The sequence below is a fragment of the Microdochium trichocladiopsis genome, assembly GCF_020744255.1.
Source record: "Microdochium trichocladiopsis strain MPI-CAGE-CH-0230 chromosome Unknown B0I36scaffold_14, whole genome shotgun sequence".
Taxonomy (NCBI): Eukaryota; Fungi; Ascomycota; class Sordariomycetes; order Xylariales; family Microdochiaceae; genus Microdochium; species Microdochium trichocladiopsis.
This window is the reverse complement of record NW_025763557.1, coordinates 380,792-393,193: the sequence shown is the minus strand read 5'-3', so window position 1 is coordinate 393,193 and position 12,402 is coordinate 380,792. Positions and strand designations below refer to the sequence as shown.

Genomic DNA, 12,402 nt, shown 5'->3' with positions numbered 1-12,402 from the left:
GTGATTGCGAATTGGGCAGAGTTGGGTCACGACTCGTTACTTACTCCCTACTCGGTCAATGACATCACAGTCGCCTGTCACTCTGGTTTCTTGAAAGCTCGTTACGGTCGTCGCCTGGCTACCGTCCCAATTCGCATTTACAAGTTATGTAGGTTGATGGTGCTCCATGGAATAGTGGACTGGGTATTATATAGTTACCACTTAACAGATTAAGTTAATCTAAATTACAAGTGTCCTTGTACAATAGCCGAAACAGCAAAAGGGTTTGCAGTGAAAACACCGCTAGGATCAGCCTTAGCCCTTGCCCTACCCAGTCTATGGTACTTGTCCTCATCCTCATAATAACATTTCCAAACCTCCTGCTCCCCCAAGTCCCAGTTACCATAAGAGCCCCAGAGCAGACGTCTGTCCTGCTTACTAAACGGGCTAGAGGGACCAGCCATAATAGCGTCATTTTTAGCCTGCCACTTTTCGGCATACTCCCTATACTTGTCACCCACTTCATGAAAACAGTCTAGTGTCAGGACGACCGACGTGTCCCTCCAGCTGTAGGATGTGCCGTTATCCTTGTTTAAATAGAAACGCGAATTGGCGCCTCCAAAGCATTGGGCCTGCATTACAAGCTTGCAATGGGTGTAGACCTCGTACTCCTTGTCCCGTGGGTTGTTATCGAGCAACTGGTGCGGGTTATAGATCAAGTCGATGCGATCAATCAGAGAGTCGACCCAGCCGTCTTTTTCTAGAGTCTTCGAGTTGGTACAGTGGGTGCGCTTGACGTAAGGTAGATCAAACTCTCGCCGCTTGGGGATGATCCATCTTCCAGTCATCTGGGACATGTCCTCTTCGAATTCGTCGATGACGAGAGTCTCATTTTCGAAGAAACCCTTGAGGGCCCGGAACTTGTTGAACCATTGATCAACACTCTCGTCATACTTGTCGTCTTTGCTAGTCGGGCACCATTGGGCGTAGACCACGATGACGGCAGGGAAGCGACCATTGAGCCACTCGAGGAATTCATCTGCAAGCGTGTTCTTGATCTTGTTTTGGATGTGTTCCCAAAGACCACCATTATTCAGTGTGGGGAATAGCATCGCGATTGGAAACTCGGTGCTGAGGACGTTAACAGTGAGGTCAAAGCCTTGCGGGACATTTTCGTTGTCGGCCATTTCTGCGACGGCGGTAAGAAGGTTTTTGAGGATTTTGGGGGAGTAGATCCAGAGTCCTTTGATGCCATGCGGCCCCTTGAATCCGTTCGGGCCGGTGAAAGTCCCCATGTAGCTCTTGGCCTGAAACACCTCGACGGTATAGTGTGAGATGACGCCAAAATTACCTGGACTGCCTCCGAGTATGGCGTAGAAAAGCTCGGCATCGTTCTCTTTAGAGATGTCTCGAATCACACCGTCATGGCAGACCATGCGAATGATTCTGATGTGATCGCCTAAAAGGCCAAAGCCACGGCCGAGTTGGCCATAACCACCAGTTTGGCCATGTCCACCTATACATACGTAAGCACAATCTCCGTGCGGGACGAACAATTGGTTGTGCTTGAGATATGCGTTGAAGTCCTTGAGTTGATTGCTGACGCCGACGTACACCAGTGCTCTATCTTGGTCAATGGGGCCGCGGGGATTTATAACCATCAGGTCCTTGTACGTGTTGCTAAGATCGATCTGAATGTTGCTGCCACCGGTAGACGACGCGCCGCTGTACTGGTGACCGCCGCTCTTGATAGCGATAGCAATTTTGTTATCTCTAGCCCAGATCACAGCCTTAACGACGTCTTCATCTCGTCTAGGTTGAACGATGAGATTTGGATGCATGTTGTGATCCTCCTCGTGAGTCGAGGTCGCATACTGCTGGTTGAAGTAGGTGTAGTCCTGTATCTCAGCTGGAGTGCCATCGCGGGAGTATTGCATCCCCTCAAATTCTTGAATTCGGATCATGATTGCTTTCTGAAGTCAAATACTTAATTGGCTTAACTCTCTAATGGGTAGGCTTGGACATACCTAAGACGCGAGCGACATCCAGTTTTATACTTCTTTGGAGTGATTAGGAACACGAACTACAGGATCAACAGAGGGCTTTATATAACCTGGAGCCCTTAAGCACATAAGGCAGCTCATCTGGAATGCAGTATTAAGTTCAGCTGCTAATAGCGGAATTTGCTAGCCAAGCAATATGTTGTTTTTGCACATTCTATCAGACCATTATTTATGGCGTGAGTTTTCAGCTCCGACAACATGCAGGGTGTGGATTGGGGATAAAGCCGTGCGGCAGCTAAGAGAATATTGGAGTCGGAATGCAGTCTAGAAGGGAGCACTATTGATACCAGTGGACTTGAATATTCGTACTCAATCGCTCTCGGTGAAGAAGTGTATCTGTAGAATATTGCCATTACCCCCGAAGCGATTGTCTTTTTTCACATGCAGATGACGTTAAGACATGTGTTTGATAGTTTTGGTGATGGTTTGATAGTGACGTGATATGACGAAGCGATTGTCTTTTTTCACATGCAGATGAAGTTAAGACATGTGTTTGATGGTTTTGGTGATGGTTTGATAGTGACGTGATGTGACGAAGCGATTGTCTTTTTTCACATGCAGATGAAAGTTAAGACATGTGTTTAGTGGATCTACACACACTAACATACAGTTTATTAACGCCCGACGGCTGAGCCGAAAGGGCCAACCTTACTCGAGTATGTGATTCAAGCCCCAGGAACGGAACTCGAACGCAGCAGCGCAGTGATCTTGTTTCTCGTCAATAAGCATATCGTGGGCTATTGTTCAGCCTTGGTCAGCGTCGAACTTGGATCACGAATCAGCCACCTGGTTCGAATCAGGCACGGCGGCATGCCTGAGTGACAGGCATCGTAGCTTGTACTCTGGAGTCCACAGCAGCATGTCTTGGAACTTGTCTGTGGTTCCCAAGCGCGTGGATGTGGGACAGCATTTGCGGGGGGTACGGCATGCTGGCGTCAGCAATGTGACATTGCCAAAAAGTCGGTATTGAACTTCACGATAATCTGGCTATAAGATGCGGCCGAACTCCTCGAAAAGTTGATGGGATTTCTTTTTCTCCCAATCCCATCTCAATCAGTCGGATTCACAACGCCTTTGCCAAGCCAAGCCATCAGCAATCATGAAGTTCCCGCTCTCGACTCTTCTCCTTCCCTTGGCGGGCGTTGCCAGCGCCTGGGAGCAGCTTGAGAAGAACGACACGGTACGTTGAGCCATGGAACTCTTGGGGCGAACGAGCGTGGCTCGCTGACAATCAATTGAACAGCTTCTTGCCATCATCGACATCCAGGTCGGCCTCTTCTCGCTTGTCCATGACTTCGACCCGGTCACGTACAAGAACGCGATCATGGCCCACGCGGACCTTGGCAGGGCTTTTGACCTGCCCGTTGTCATCACGACCTCTGCCCAGACTGGTAAGCTTCGGTGGACCCAACCCAGCCCCTTCGGCCCACTCTAGAGTCAGTGAACTCTCGAAAAGACTAACACCACGTGCTAAACAGGCCCCAACGGCCCTACGTCGAGCGAGATCCTGAAGATGTACCCCGAGGTCAAGGTCATTGAGCGCCAGGGCGAGATCAACGCCTGGGACAACGCCGACTTCCGTGCGGCAGTTGAGAAGACTGGCAAGAAGCAGATCATCATTGCTGGCATTGCGACCGATGTTTGTAAGTGTTCTCACATGCACCGTGGAAATCTTGGTCGACTTCAAGAGTCTAGTGTCGGCCCGAGAAGCTAATCGTCTCCCGTCTCCACCATAGGCACTGCCTTCCTCGCTCTCTCCCTCAAGGATGCCGGTTACAGCGTCTGGGCCAACGCCGAGGCCTCGGGCACCACCACCGAGCTCGTCCGGGACATCTCCAACGACCAGATGAGAGCTGCGGGTGTCAACGTCGTCTCCTGGTTCGCCATTGCCACCGGCCTTCTCCGCGACTGGCGTGCCCCCGAGGGTCCCAAGATGATCCCCTTCTTCGACAAGTGGATGCCCGGCTATGGTGCCGTTGTCCGTGCCCACATCGGCGCCGTGCAGAACGGAACCGAGTTCCCAGGCGAGGAGGCGCTCTAATCGGGCAAATTCGACAGTGTCATCCAGTGCTATAATCCTTCCACGACGGCCGACGCCAGTGACGGTATGAGCTGACAGGCCTGCGAGTTCAAATTGTGGAAAGATGAGCCGAGATGGGATTGACCAAACTTATATACCAAGACCATGGTTCTGCCATTCATACAAAGGATCGAGCATACTGCTCGTGGCTTACTGGCGGTTTCCCTTAGCTAGTAATCTCTGGAGGCAATAGAACTATGTCTTAAATATCGTTGCAGCTGTGATTGATTTGGGTGTGTTCAGTATGCGGGCGTCCGCGACTTCTTTGTCAGGACAAGCATGCTTATTGGCAGTATATCGCCATCGCTCTCTTGCGTATGAGTGCATCGGGGCAGAACTATTCTTGGGTGCACTCGAAGCCTACCAAGGCCGCAGCTGGCGACCCGCACAAAACGTCGCAACCCTACAAATTGGCCGCCACACTGTATGCTAGCGATGCAACCCCAACTGCTCTGGACAGGCGAGTGAAAACAAAGTGTCCAGAAGAGTGACCTGGCAGTGTACCGACGAAACTTTAAAATCGTATAAGTTCCCCTGAATACAAAGGCTTAAAGCGCCCAGCCGTGGGATGTGCACATGAGAGTTGGACTGGCAAGGTACGAGGGCTGATAGGATCAGGGTGCGGAGCTTCGATTCGATGCAGGAAAAACTGCGTGAGACGACCAAGAATCCTGGGAAGTCATGGTCATCGGCTGTGTGAGCACTCCCAGCGCTTGAAACTACTGAAAGTTCCGAAGTGTGCCCTGAAACCAAGGTAGCCTCGTACTCCGAATTGAAGTCTTCACGCTCCCGCATAGCCGCCTCGGGGACCACTGCGATGCTGAGAAAATGCGGGGACGTCAAGGCCGATGACGCTGACCGGAGCTGGCAGCCCCTCCCGTCCCCTTGTGCACTCGGGGACAACTGCGGGGACAGTCGTGACCTGCGTCAAAATCTGGTCCACCGTATCCGGCAGACACCCAAAGCGTCAGGCCCGGCGCCAAGACAGTGTTTCTCATCGCCCAAGATCTAGCGGAACAAGCGATCGACGAGAAGAGATGGCGCCCACGGTAGACGCCGAGGTCAAGCAGGTGCTGACTGATGCCGTCAAGGCCCTTGACAAGGAACTGCGCGACATCAACCACAAGGTGAGTGCTACTAGGCCCTGCGGATTGAGAGACGCGCTTCATGGAGACTGACACGATTCCAGATCCACAGCAATCCAGAGCTCGGCTATGCTGAGCACAAGGTACGTTCCTTCTCTTGCGATGAGATATGGTCCACGGCTTAGCCCTTCTCCGCAGGCACACGACAACATCGTCGCCCTCCTCCAGAGCCAAGACTTCAAGGTCACACCCCACGCCTACGGCCTCGAGACCTCCTTTGAGGCCGAGTATGGCTCCGGTGGGCGCCTCGTCGTCTTCAACGTCGAGTACGACGCCCTCCCCGGCATCGGTCACGCCTGTGGGCACAACATCATCGCCACAGGCTCGCTAGCAGGGTTCTTCGCCACAGTCGCACTGCTCAAACATTTCAAGATCCCCGGCCGTGTGCGCGCGCTCGGCACGCCCGCAGAGGAAGGAGGCGGCGGCAAAATCAAGCTCATCGACGCGGGGGCCTTTGAGGGCGTCGACGCGTGCCTGATGACGCACCCGATGGCGGGGATGATGTACAACACGACCGAGGAGCACGCGCACGGGATCCCATACGGCACTTCGGTCGCCAGTGCCAAATTCAACGCTACCTTCACGGGTCGGACAGCCCATGCGGCCGCCGTGCCACAGGATGGAATCAATGCCCTCGATGCCGCGGTGCTGGCGTACAACGGCATCAGCATGCTCCGGCAGCAGATCCTGCCGTATGAGCGGATCCACGGGATCATCATGGAGGGCGGGGAGAAGGCGAATGTCATCCCGTCGCGGGCTAAGCTGGACTACAACGTGCGCAGCCGGACGATCAAGGAGACCAAGAAGTTGCAGGCTCGCGTGGAGAAGTGTTTTGAGGGAGCCGCAGTGGCGACGGGTTGTGAGCTTTCATTTGAGCAGTAGGTCCCTTTGTTCTTTTAACCTTCATCGCCTCTTGGACACTTCTGTTACAACAAACTGACCTCGCCTAGGACAAACACCTACGCCGAAGTCGTCCCCAACCGGGCTCTCTGCAGAGTCTACTCGGACTTCCTGGCCGACATTGGCCTCCCGCAACTGCCCTTTGACGACCGTGAGGGAGCCGTCCCGCATCCAGGATCCTTCTCGACAGACCAGGGCAACGTCACGCAGGTCTGCCCAGGCTTCCACCCGGTGTATCGCATCCCATCTGAGAACGGCGCGGCAAACCACACCAAGGAGTTCACGGCGGCTGCGATCACAGACAAGGCGTATGATCTTACCATTGCCACGGCCAAGGGTATGGCGGCAACTGCGTGGAAGGTACTGTCTGATGAGGATTTTGCCGGGGTGGTGAAGGCTGAGTTTGAGCAGCAGCAGGCGGTGAGAGCATGAGGGTTACTCCTGAATGAACACCTGATATCAACCAAGGTGGAGTCTACAGAGAGACACTTCAATGTTAAGCATCTGACCAGTCCAGCACTTCGTTGAGAGCAGCCTGTCGAGCCGGAACTGCCGCTCGACGAAAGCCGTCTTTGTTGAACTGATCGGGCCAGCCGTACTCTCGGTATAGTTGTCGCACAACCTTGTGACATTTTGCATTAGATGTTGGTCTGGATTCTGATATCGAAGTTCGCCACCGGAGAGGAAGCCGGCTTCAAAGAAACAATACCTTCGCTCCAGTATCCCCCGGCTTGCACATGGCAGCGCGATGCCTGCCTGCAGCTGGACATGGGACGATCTTGAGCCGCGTGATCTGCTCATGCATACTGTTGAAGAAGGTCGTGAAAGAGACTGGCTTGGCTCGAAGCCACGGGTTGTGAGATTCTGCCTCCCTCGGAGCATCGTCGTACAGATAGTAGTCGTCTCCGTGTGGGTAAACGCACCCTGGACCGCATCAGCACCGTCAGCATCCACCATGTACTTAGCGAAACAAAGATTGCCAAGTCCACGAAATCAGTCACGATGCAGTGCGAACCTATCTCTGTGTCGATGATCCAAATGCAGCCGATCGCAGCCTCGTCGTACGTAAGCGAGATCATGTGCGGCGGCAGCGCCTTGTCGAACGGCGCGAGGCGAAGCATTGCCCAGGACTGCTTGTCCCACCACTCCTGTGGCCTCGGTCTCTTGGCCACGCCATCGAGATCGGCTGCGTCCTCGTCTTCACCCTCCCACGTCGCGTCTGGCCTCCACGTGTTCCGGAGGTACGACAGCACTTTTGTCTCGTAGTGCACACTCGCATCGGCGCGTCGGCCAGGCCCCGCACGCGGGTACGGGAGGTGCCGCAGCAGATCGATGATGACCTCTGACCGTCCCAGTGCCCTCAGCGCGTCGACGTTGAGCTGTGCATCGGACCATCCGTCGGGTTCAAGGGGGGCCTGCAGGGCGGCTGGGTGCAGGTGCCCCATTGCGACAAGGAGGTCGTAGTGACGGCGGACCAGCGCGACCAGCACATCTCGGTCGTAGCCGAAGACTTCGGGCGGCGCTGGAGGTTTGCGCTTCTTGAGATGGCGGAACATGACTTGCGTGTCACAGCTGATTAACTTGGCACCGATTGTGGAACGTGAGGCGGTGGGAATCGAGGCAGCACCCTGAGGCCACCCCACTTGGACAACACGGGCTTGGCGGTGGAGACTGAGGCATGGGGTGCTGAAGTCGAGCAAGTGCGCCTGGTTGTTTGCATAGACAAAGGTCCTGGTCTTTATCATGCGAGATCCTGTGTACGTGGAAGGTTCATTCAGCAGACCTCCTGCAGACAGTCACAGATTAGTCGATGGTTAGGGACAGGTTGGACACAATGGAGTAACGCGCAACAGTCAAAGATGATGAGCCGAGCTGGCCAGTAGAGCTCAGGGTCCTCGTGAGCTAGTGCGCAGGTGTGAGGAGGACACTTCGTTGTTGGGTCTTCGAAGGACATCCATCCTTTCGGTGCTTGATTTGGGTTCCTGGAAGTCTGGCCTGGTGGAATGTTACAGAGGCACAATATGGAAATTCAGGTTGTAGCTGGTCTCCATCACACGCGCTAGCCTCGCACGAAGGGTGTTACTCATCGCTGTATCCACCCCGAAACTCTGATTACTCCTCGCCCTCCTTATACCATGACGAGGTTGGCTGCTCCGGAACGGAAGATCTCCGCTGTTCTCCACCATCAGCCAGAGGACCCCCTTCCTGTGGGGGTCACTGCCGCTAGGGCACGCCACCCAGCCATCCAGATCTTGAGCAGCCGTGCTATAGGAGCCTCGGCTCAGCTGGTGACGCACCTTTTTGTTACCATCAGCAGTCAAGAAGACAACCAGCCAGCGTCCCGTGGAGGGAGATACATGCCGGAATCAGGACACGATGATGCCTGCCCATTCAGACACAAAGACCGTCGCGGTCGTGACGGGCTGCAGCAGTGGCATCGGGCAGGGCCTCGCCGAGGTCCTCGCCGCCCGGGGCCTCACAGTCCTCGCCACAGCCCGCAAGGTCAAGTCCCTCGCCCACCTCACAAAAAAGCACGACAACATCATCGCCCTGCCCCTCGAGTTGGGCGACCTGGACAGCCTCACGAGCTTTCGTGATGCCGTGGCCTAGAGGACTGGCGGGCGTGTGGACGTCCTCATCAACAACGCAGGCACGCACTATGCCGCTACCGCAGCAGATCTCGAAATCGCCGAGGCCGAGAAGCTCTTCACCATTAATGTCTTCGCAGTGATGCGCCTCTGCCAGCTCTTCCTCCCTATGCTCCGCGAGTCTGCCAAGGAAGGCCGTGGCGGACGCATAGTCCAAATCGGCAGCGTCACGCGCGACGTCCCCGTCGTCTGGCAGTCCGTCTACAACGCGTCCAAGGCGGCCCTCAGCCAGTACACTAACACACTGCGGCTCGAGGTCAAGCCGTTCGGCGTTAGCGTTACTGAGGTGATCACAGGCTACGTGCAGAGCAACATCCTCCACCACGGCCTCGTCGCGCCCCCAGACTAATTGTATCTGCCGATCAAGGTCGACACGGAGCGCATGACGTACGAGGGAAACAGGACTGGGATGCCCTCGCGCCTGTATGCCGAGTCGGTGGTGGACAAGATATTGCGGCCCGAGCCGAGCAGTGAGATCTGGGAAGGGAAGCTCGCGTGGGTGCTTGGCTTCCTTGTCAACTTCTGCCCGTCCTGGTTCTCGGTAGGTCATCACTGTCGTTACGCGTTGAGAGGAGAGAACTGACGTTGGAGCATAGCGCTGGGTTTTCTATCGTAGTTTCAAACTTGACAAGCTCAAGGCATTGAGACCATGACTGTAACCTGGTGGAATATTCGCCAGAGAATCTCTGAGTGCAGGCAATATTCTACCCCGGGGCTTTGACTTGGCTCTGAGAGTGTTTGCAACTGTACGCTGCTCTGCATCCACAATTTGTCCTCAGTGTCGCAGATGCGGAAGGACTCCCTCCGAATCACCAGAGGCAAATGCCAGGTCAAAAAGGGCATCATACCCACACTTCGGAAGGGGTCTTTTAGAGGGGCAATTGATAGGGGGGCATGACGAATTGATACGCGGGCATGACCCTTAGGGGGGCATGACTTTTTGTAACACTTGATTGGGCTAAATTTTCTAGATCCATAAATACTTCCGAGCAAAGGCGGTGAAGCCAGCCCTCTTAACAAGCCCAGATTTCGTGACCGCAAATGCACCCGACCAACACTAACCCTTTAGAACAGGCGTCAAAGAGAAGTATTGCTTTCGGTACTGTTAAGGAGAAGGTACTGATCCGGAATAGGCACGCGATGGGAAGTTCTCCGTATTCCAAAAGGTCGCTGTCGTACAAGACTATTGCTTTACCGTCGCTCGATTGGCGAGCGCCAGGCGAGCGACAGGTAAGAGACGGGCGCTCGCTGACTCAGCGAGTGCTTCCTAATTGAGTGGGTGCGGCCCCCCTCACAGGTACAGGGTATTCAAGGGCTGTTTCATAACCAAAGCTGTCTACGTCTCCCCTTACTACTATGGAAGGAAGAATCTCCTCTTCGCCATCAGCCAGCTCCCATTGATTCCTCCGTCTCCGAATGCTGGGCTGCGTTCTCCGCCCGCTGGCACGAACTCCTGTGGTTCTTCCCGTCCCTAGAAGGGTCGACTGGCTGCGTAACTGGCGCTGATTCGAGACATCAGCTTGGCCACTGGCCTGTCGGCTCGTCCCAAGTTCCATTCTGGCCTGAGTCGACTTGTTCAAGCTGCCCTGTGGACGACCTCGCCTACGGCTCGGGGGCCCCTGGTCGACCGGTTGACCAATCGGCTGACTACTAGTCTCGATGGCTAGCCCTGATGGAACGGCCTGCTTGGCGTTCTTAGGTCTGCCACGGAGAGCAGTGGCGATCTTAGGGTCGAGGATTCGTCGGTATGGATCTCGAGAGGATGCTTCTCGTAGGTGCCACCGAGGATGGACGTCCCATTTCGTGAAAGGCGTGCCATTATTCAGCTTTGAGTAGATCCTGTGGCAGCAGGGAATTCCAAGCTCGATCGACAACGAGCAGTCCTCGCCGCAATCCCCGAGGGATTCAGGGAACGGATTCTTCCCGGTCGGCATTGCTTTCCTTGCAAGCCGATATTGTTTGTTGATCAGTCCAAGGCCCTTGGAAGAGAGCGCCGTCCGGAGTTCGCCGAGATACTCCGAGCTAGGCCCAATGTACTCTCGCGCGGTAAGTACCTCGTCCGCTGCGCAAGCGTCGTTGAAATCTCGCTCCTGGTCCCTCATCATGTCCTGCATAGCCTCCATGAGCCGATAGAGATGGCTCATACCATTCAGGAGATAGCTCTTGATGTTGTTGTTGCTTGCTTCTGTACCAGAGGTGACGCGGACGCCGAAGTTGCGATACTTGCGAATGAAACAGCGCGCCCACTGCGCCCGTACAGGCATATAAGTTCCATGGAGATACCGCAGGATAGCTCGCTGGTCATCAAACTCATTGCAGAGATTTCTCCACGCCTTCTCATGAGCCTCCTCAGTCTCCGCAAACATGACGAGCTTCCACATCATGAGGACCCCTCGATAGCTATGAGGGATGACCGCCGCCGTCGGGGCGTGGACCAACTGTCGGTCTTTGGGGCTCAGCTCAGCCTGTGCCTGTGGAGCAGAGTCTTCTCCGTCGCTGCTGTCGGAACTGCTGCTGCTGTGGCCCTTGGCCCACTTCTGCTTTGACTTGAGCAAGACGTTAGAATTGATATGGTGGATGCACAGCTGCTGCTGTGCATCAGGGAACTGATCATTCAGGGCTGCCTTCATCTGATCGTCGAAGTCGGTAATGATAACGTCCGGTTGGCGAATAGAGTGTTGCTCTGAGAGCTGTCGAATACTCTCGGAGAGGAACTGAAACCCCTCCCGTCTCTCGTTGTCAATCAGGCCGAAAGCAGCATTGAAGACAGAGCCAAGGCAGGTCTGTCCTGTTGCCTGAAATAATGGAAGCTTGAAGCGATTGGTGTTGTATGTGTTGTCGAAGCTGATGACCTCAGGAAACCGCTTCCACATCTGGAGGCAGTACGGAAAGGTCCAGACAAGACCGACGAGGCGGTTTGGCTCATCATCCGCCCACTTAACAAGATAGGGGATCTCCATCTCGTCGAACAGCTTGATCAGTGCTGCAGTAGGAGTGTGGCCGCTCAACTTGTCTCGGCTGATACGAGACCTGGCGTTATAGATATCCTTTCGTGTAAAGGATGACTCGGGATGCTGCTCCAGGACGATCGCGCGTACGTCACGGGCCCGAATTCCGACCCGACGGCTTGTCGATTCGACTGTTGCCCTGATAGGTGTAGTGAGTCGTCTGTGGGAGGGATGGGCGGATGGTTTGATACTGGCCCCGTGGTTATGCTGGCTATGCTCGGAATTATCGTGGTGTCGTAGAAGCCATCTACCCTCCTCCAGTGCTTCGGCAATGACCATCCATTTACAACCACACTTTCGAGACTTCCGTTGCCGAATACCGGTACTCTCTGAGGGGCGTGGTTCTCCGAATCGATCGCATTGGAAAGAGTACCGGATCTTCCGACCCTTATATGAGTAGGCATTTCGTCGAACAATACCGAAGCCATTAGCCTTCGCGAAAGTATTCACCCACTCGAACAGGACTTCGGCTGACGGCGCTGGGTCGCCTGGGATAGGTGGGTTCGGGATCGGGTCAGGGACAGGCGACAAGGGGTGGTCGGGCGAGGGCGGCGAGGCGATAGGCGGAGAGTGCCTTTC

General features: G+C 54.8%; 5 protein-coding genes across 5 annotated transcripts; 3 read left to right on the top strand and 2 right to left on the bottom strand.

The window, feature by feature from the left end:
- Positions 1 to 224: 224 nt before the first annotated feature.
- On the bottom strand, positions 225 to 2,036 carry B0I36DRAFT_299707 (uncharacterized protein; the record flags this gene model as incomplete). The annotated part of the gene is made up of 2 exons (XM_046151987.1): positions 2,007 to 2,036; positions 225 to 1,952 (listed from the first exon to the last, which is right to left on the bottom strand). The coding sequence occupies exon 2, from the start codon at positions 1,941 to 1,943 to the stop codon at positions 225 to 227; it is 1,719 nt and encodes a 572-aa protein (XP_046004800.1). The 5' UTR covers positions 1,944 to 1,952; positions 2,007 to 2,036.
- A 1,056-nt stretch (positions 2,037 to 3,092) lies between these two features.
- B0I36DRAFT_339567 (isochorismatase) lies at positions 3,093 to 4,329 on the top strand. Its single transcript, XM_046155891.1, has 4 exons — positions 3,093 to 3,222; positions 3,286 to 3,433; positions 3,521 to 3,685; positions 3,779 to 4,329. Exons 1-4 carry the CDS (start codon positions 3,142 to 3,144, stop codon positions 4,081 to 4,083), a joined length of 699 nt encoding a protein of 232 aa, XP_046004799.1. The 5' UTR covers positions 3,093 to 3,141; the 3' UTR covers positions 4,084 to 4,329.
- A 695-nt stretch (positions 4,330 to 5,024) lies between these two features.
- On the top strand, positions 5,025 to 6,613 carry B0I36DRAFT_51727 (metal-dependent amidase/aminoacylase/carboxypeptidase). Its single transcript, XM_046162984.1, has 4 exons — positions 5,025 to 5,249; positions 5,312 to 5,350; positions 5,406 to 6,145; positions 6,218 to 6,613. Exons 1-4 carry the CDS (start codon positions 5,160 to 5,162, stop codon positions 6,597 to 6,599), a joined length of 1,251 nt encoding a protein of 416 aa, XP_046004798.1. The 5' UTR covers positions 5,025 to 5,159; the 3' UTR covers positions 6,600 to 6,613.
- Positions 6,614 to 6,663: 50 nt separating this feature from the next.
- B0I36DRAFT_256170 (uncharacterized protein) lies at positions 6,664 to 7,723 on the bottom strand (the record flags this gene model as incomplete). The annotated part of the gene is made up of 4 exons (XM_046150920.1): positions 6,664 to 6,789; positions 6,877 to 7,091; positions 7,183 to 7,322; positions 7,380 to 7,723. The coding sequence occupies 4 exons, from the start codon at positions 7,721 to 7,723 to the stop codon at positions 6,664 to 6,666; spliced, it is 825 nt and encodes a 274-aa protein (XP_046004797.1).
- An 823-nt stretch (positions 7,724 to 8,546) lies between these two features.
- B0I36DRAFT_425943 (1-acyl dihydroxyacetone phosphate reductase) lies at positions 8,547 to 9,729 on the top strand (the record flags this gene model as incomplete). Its single annotated transcript, XM_046162366.1, is given in 4 exon segments — positions 8,547 to 8,768; positions 8,778 to 9,146; positions 9,183 to 9,356; positions 9,412 to 9,729. Coding segments are annotated over 4 exon segments (822 nt in total). The 3' UTR covers positions 9,469 to 9,729.
- Positions 9,730 to 12,402: the final 2,673 nt, after the last annotated feature.

What these genes read in the sequence shown, in the direction of transcription:
- B0I36DRAFT_339567 (XM_046155891.1), top strand. Translation starts at nt 3,142, where the DNA reads ATGAAGTTCCCGCTCTCGACTCTTCTCCTTCCCTTGGCGGGCGTTGCC. An exon ending in AGCTTGAGAAGAACGACACG is followed by an intron (nt 3,223 to 3,285) that starts GTACGTTGAGCC and finishes TCAATTGAACAG; the next exon opens with CTTCTTGCCATCATCGACAT. An exon ending in CACGACCTCTGCCCAGACTG is followed by an intron (nt 3,434 to 3,520) that starts GTAAGCTTCGGT and finishes CGTGCTAAACAG; the next exon opens with GCCCCAACGGCCCTACGTCG.
- B0I36DRAFT_51727 (XM_046162984.1), top strand. Translation starts at nt 5,160, where the DNA reads ATGGCGCCCACGGTAGACGCCGAGGTCAAGCAGGTGCTGACTGATGCC. An exon ending in TCGGCTATGCTGAGCACAAG is followed by an intron (nt 5,351 to 5,405) that starts GTACGTTCCTTC and finishes CCTTCTCCGCAG; the next exon opens with GCACACGACAACATCGTCGC. An exon ending in TGTGAGCTTTCATTTGAGCA is followed by an intron (nt 6,146 to 6,217) that starts GTAGGTCCCTTT and finishes GACCTCGCCTAG; the next exon opens with GACAAACACCTACGCCGAAG.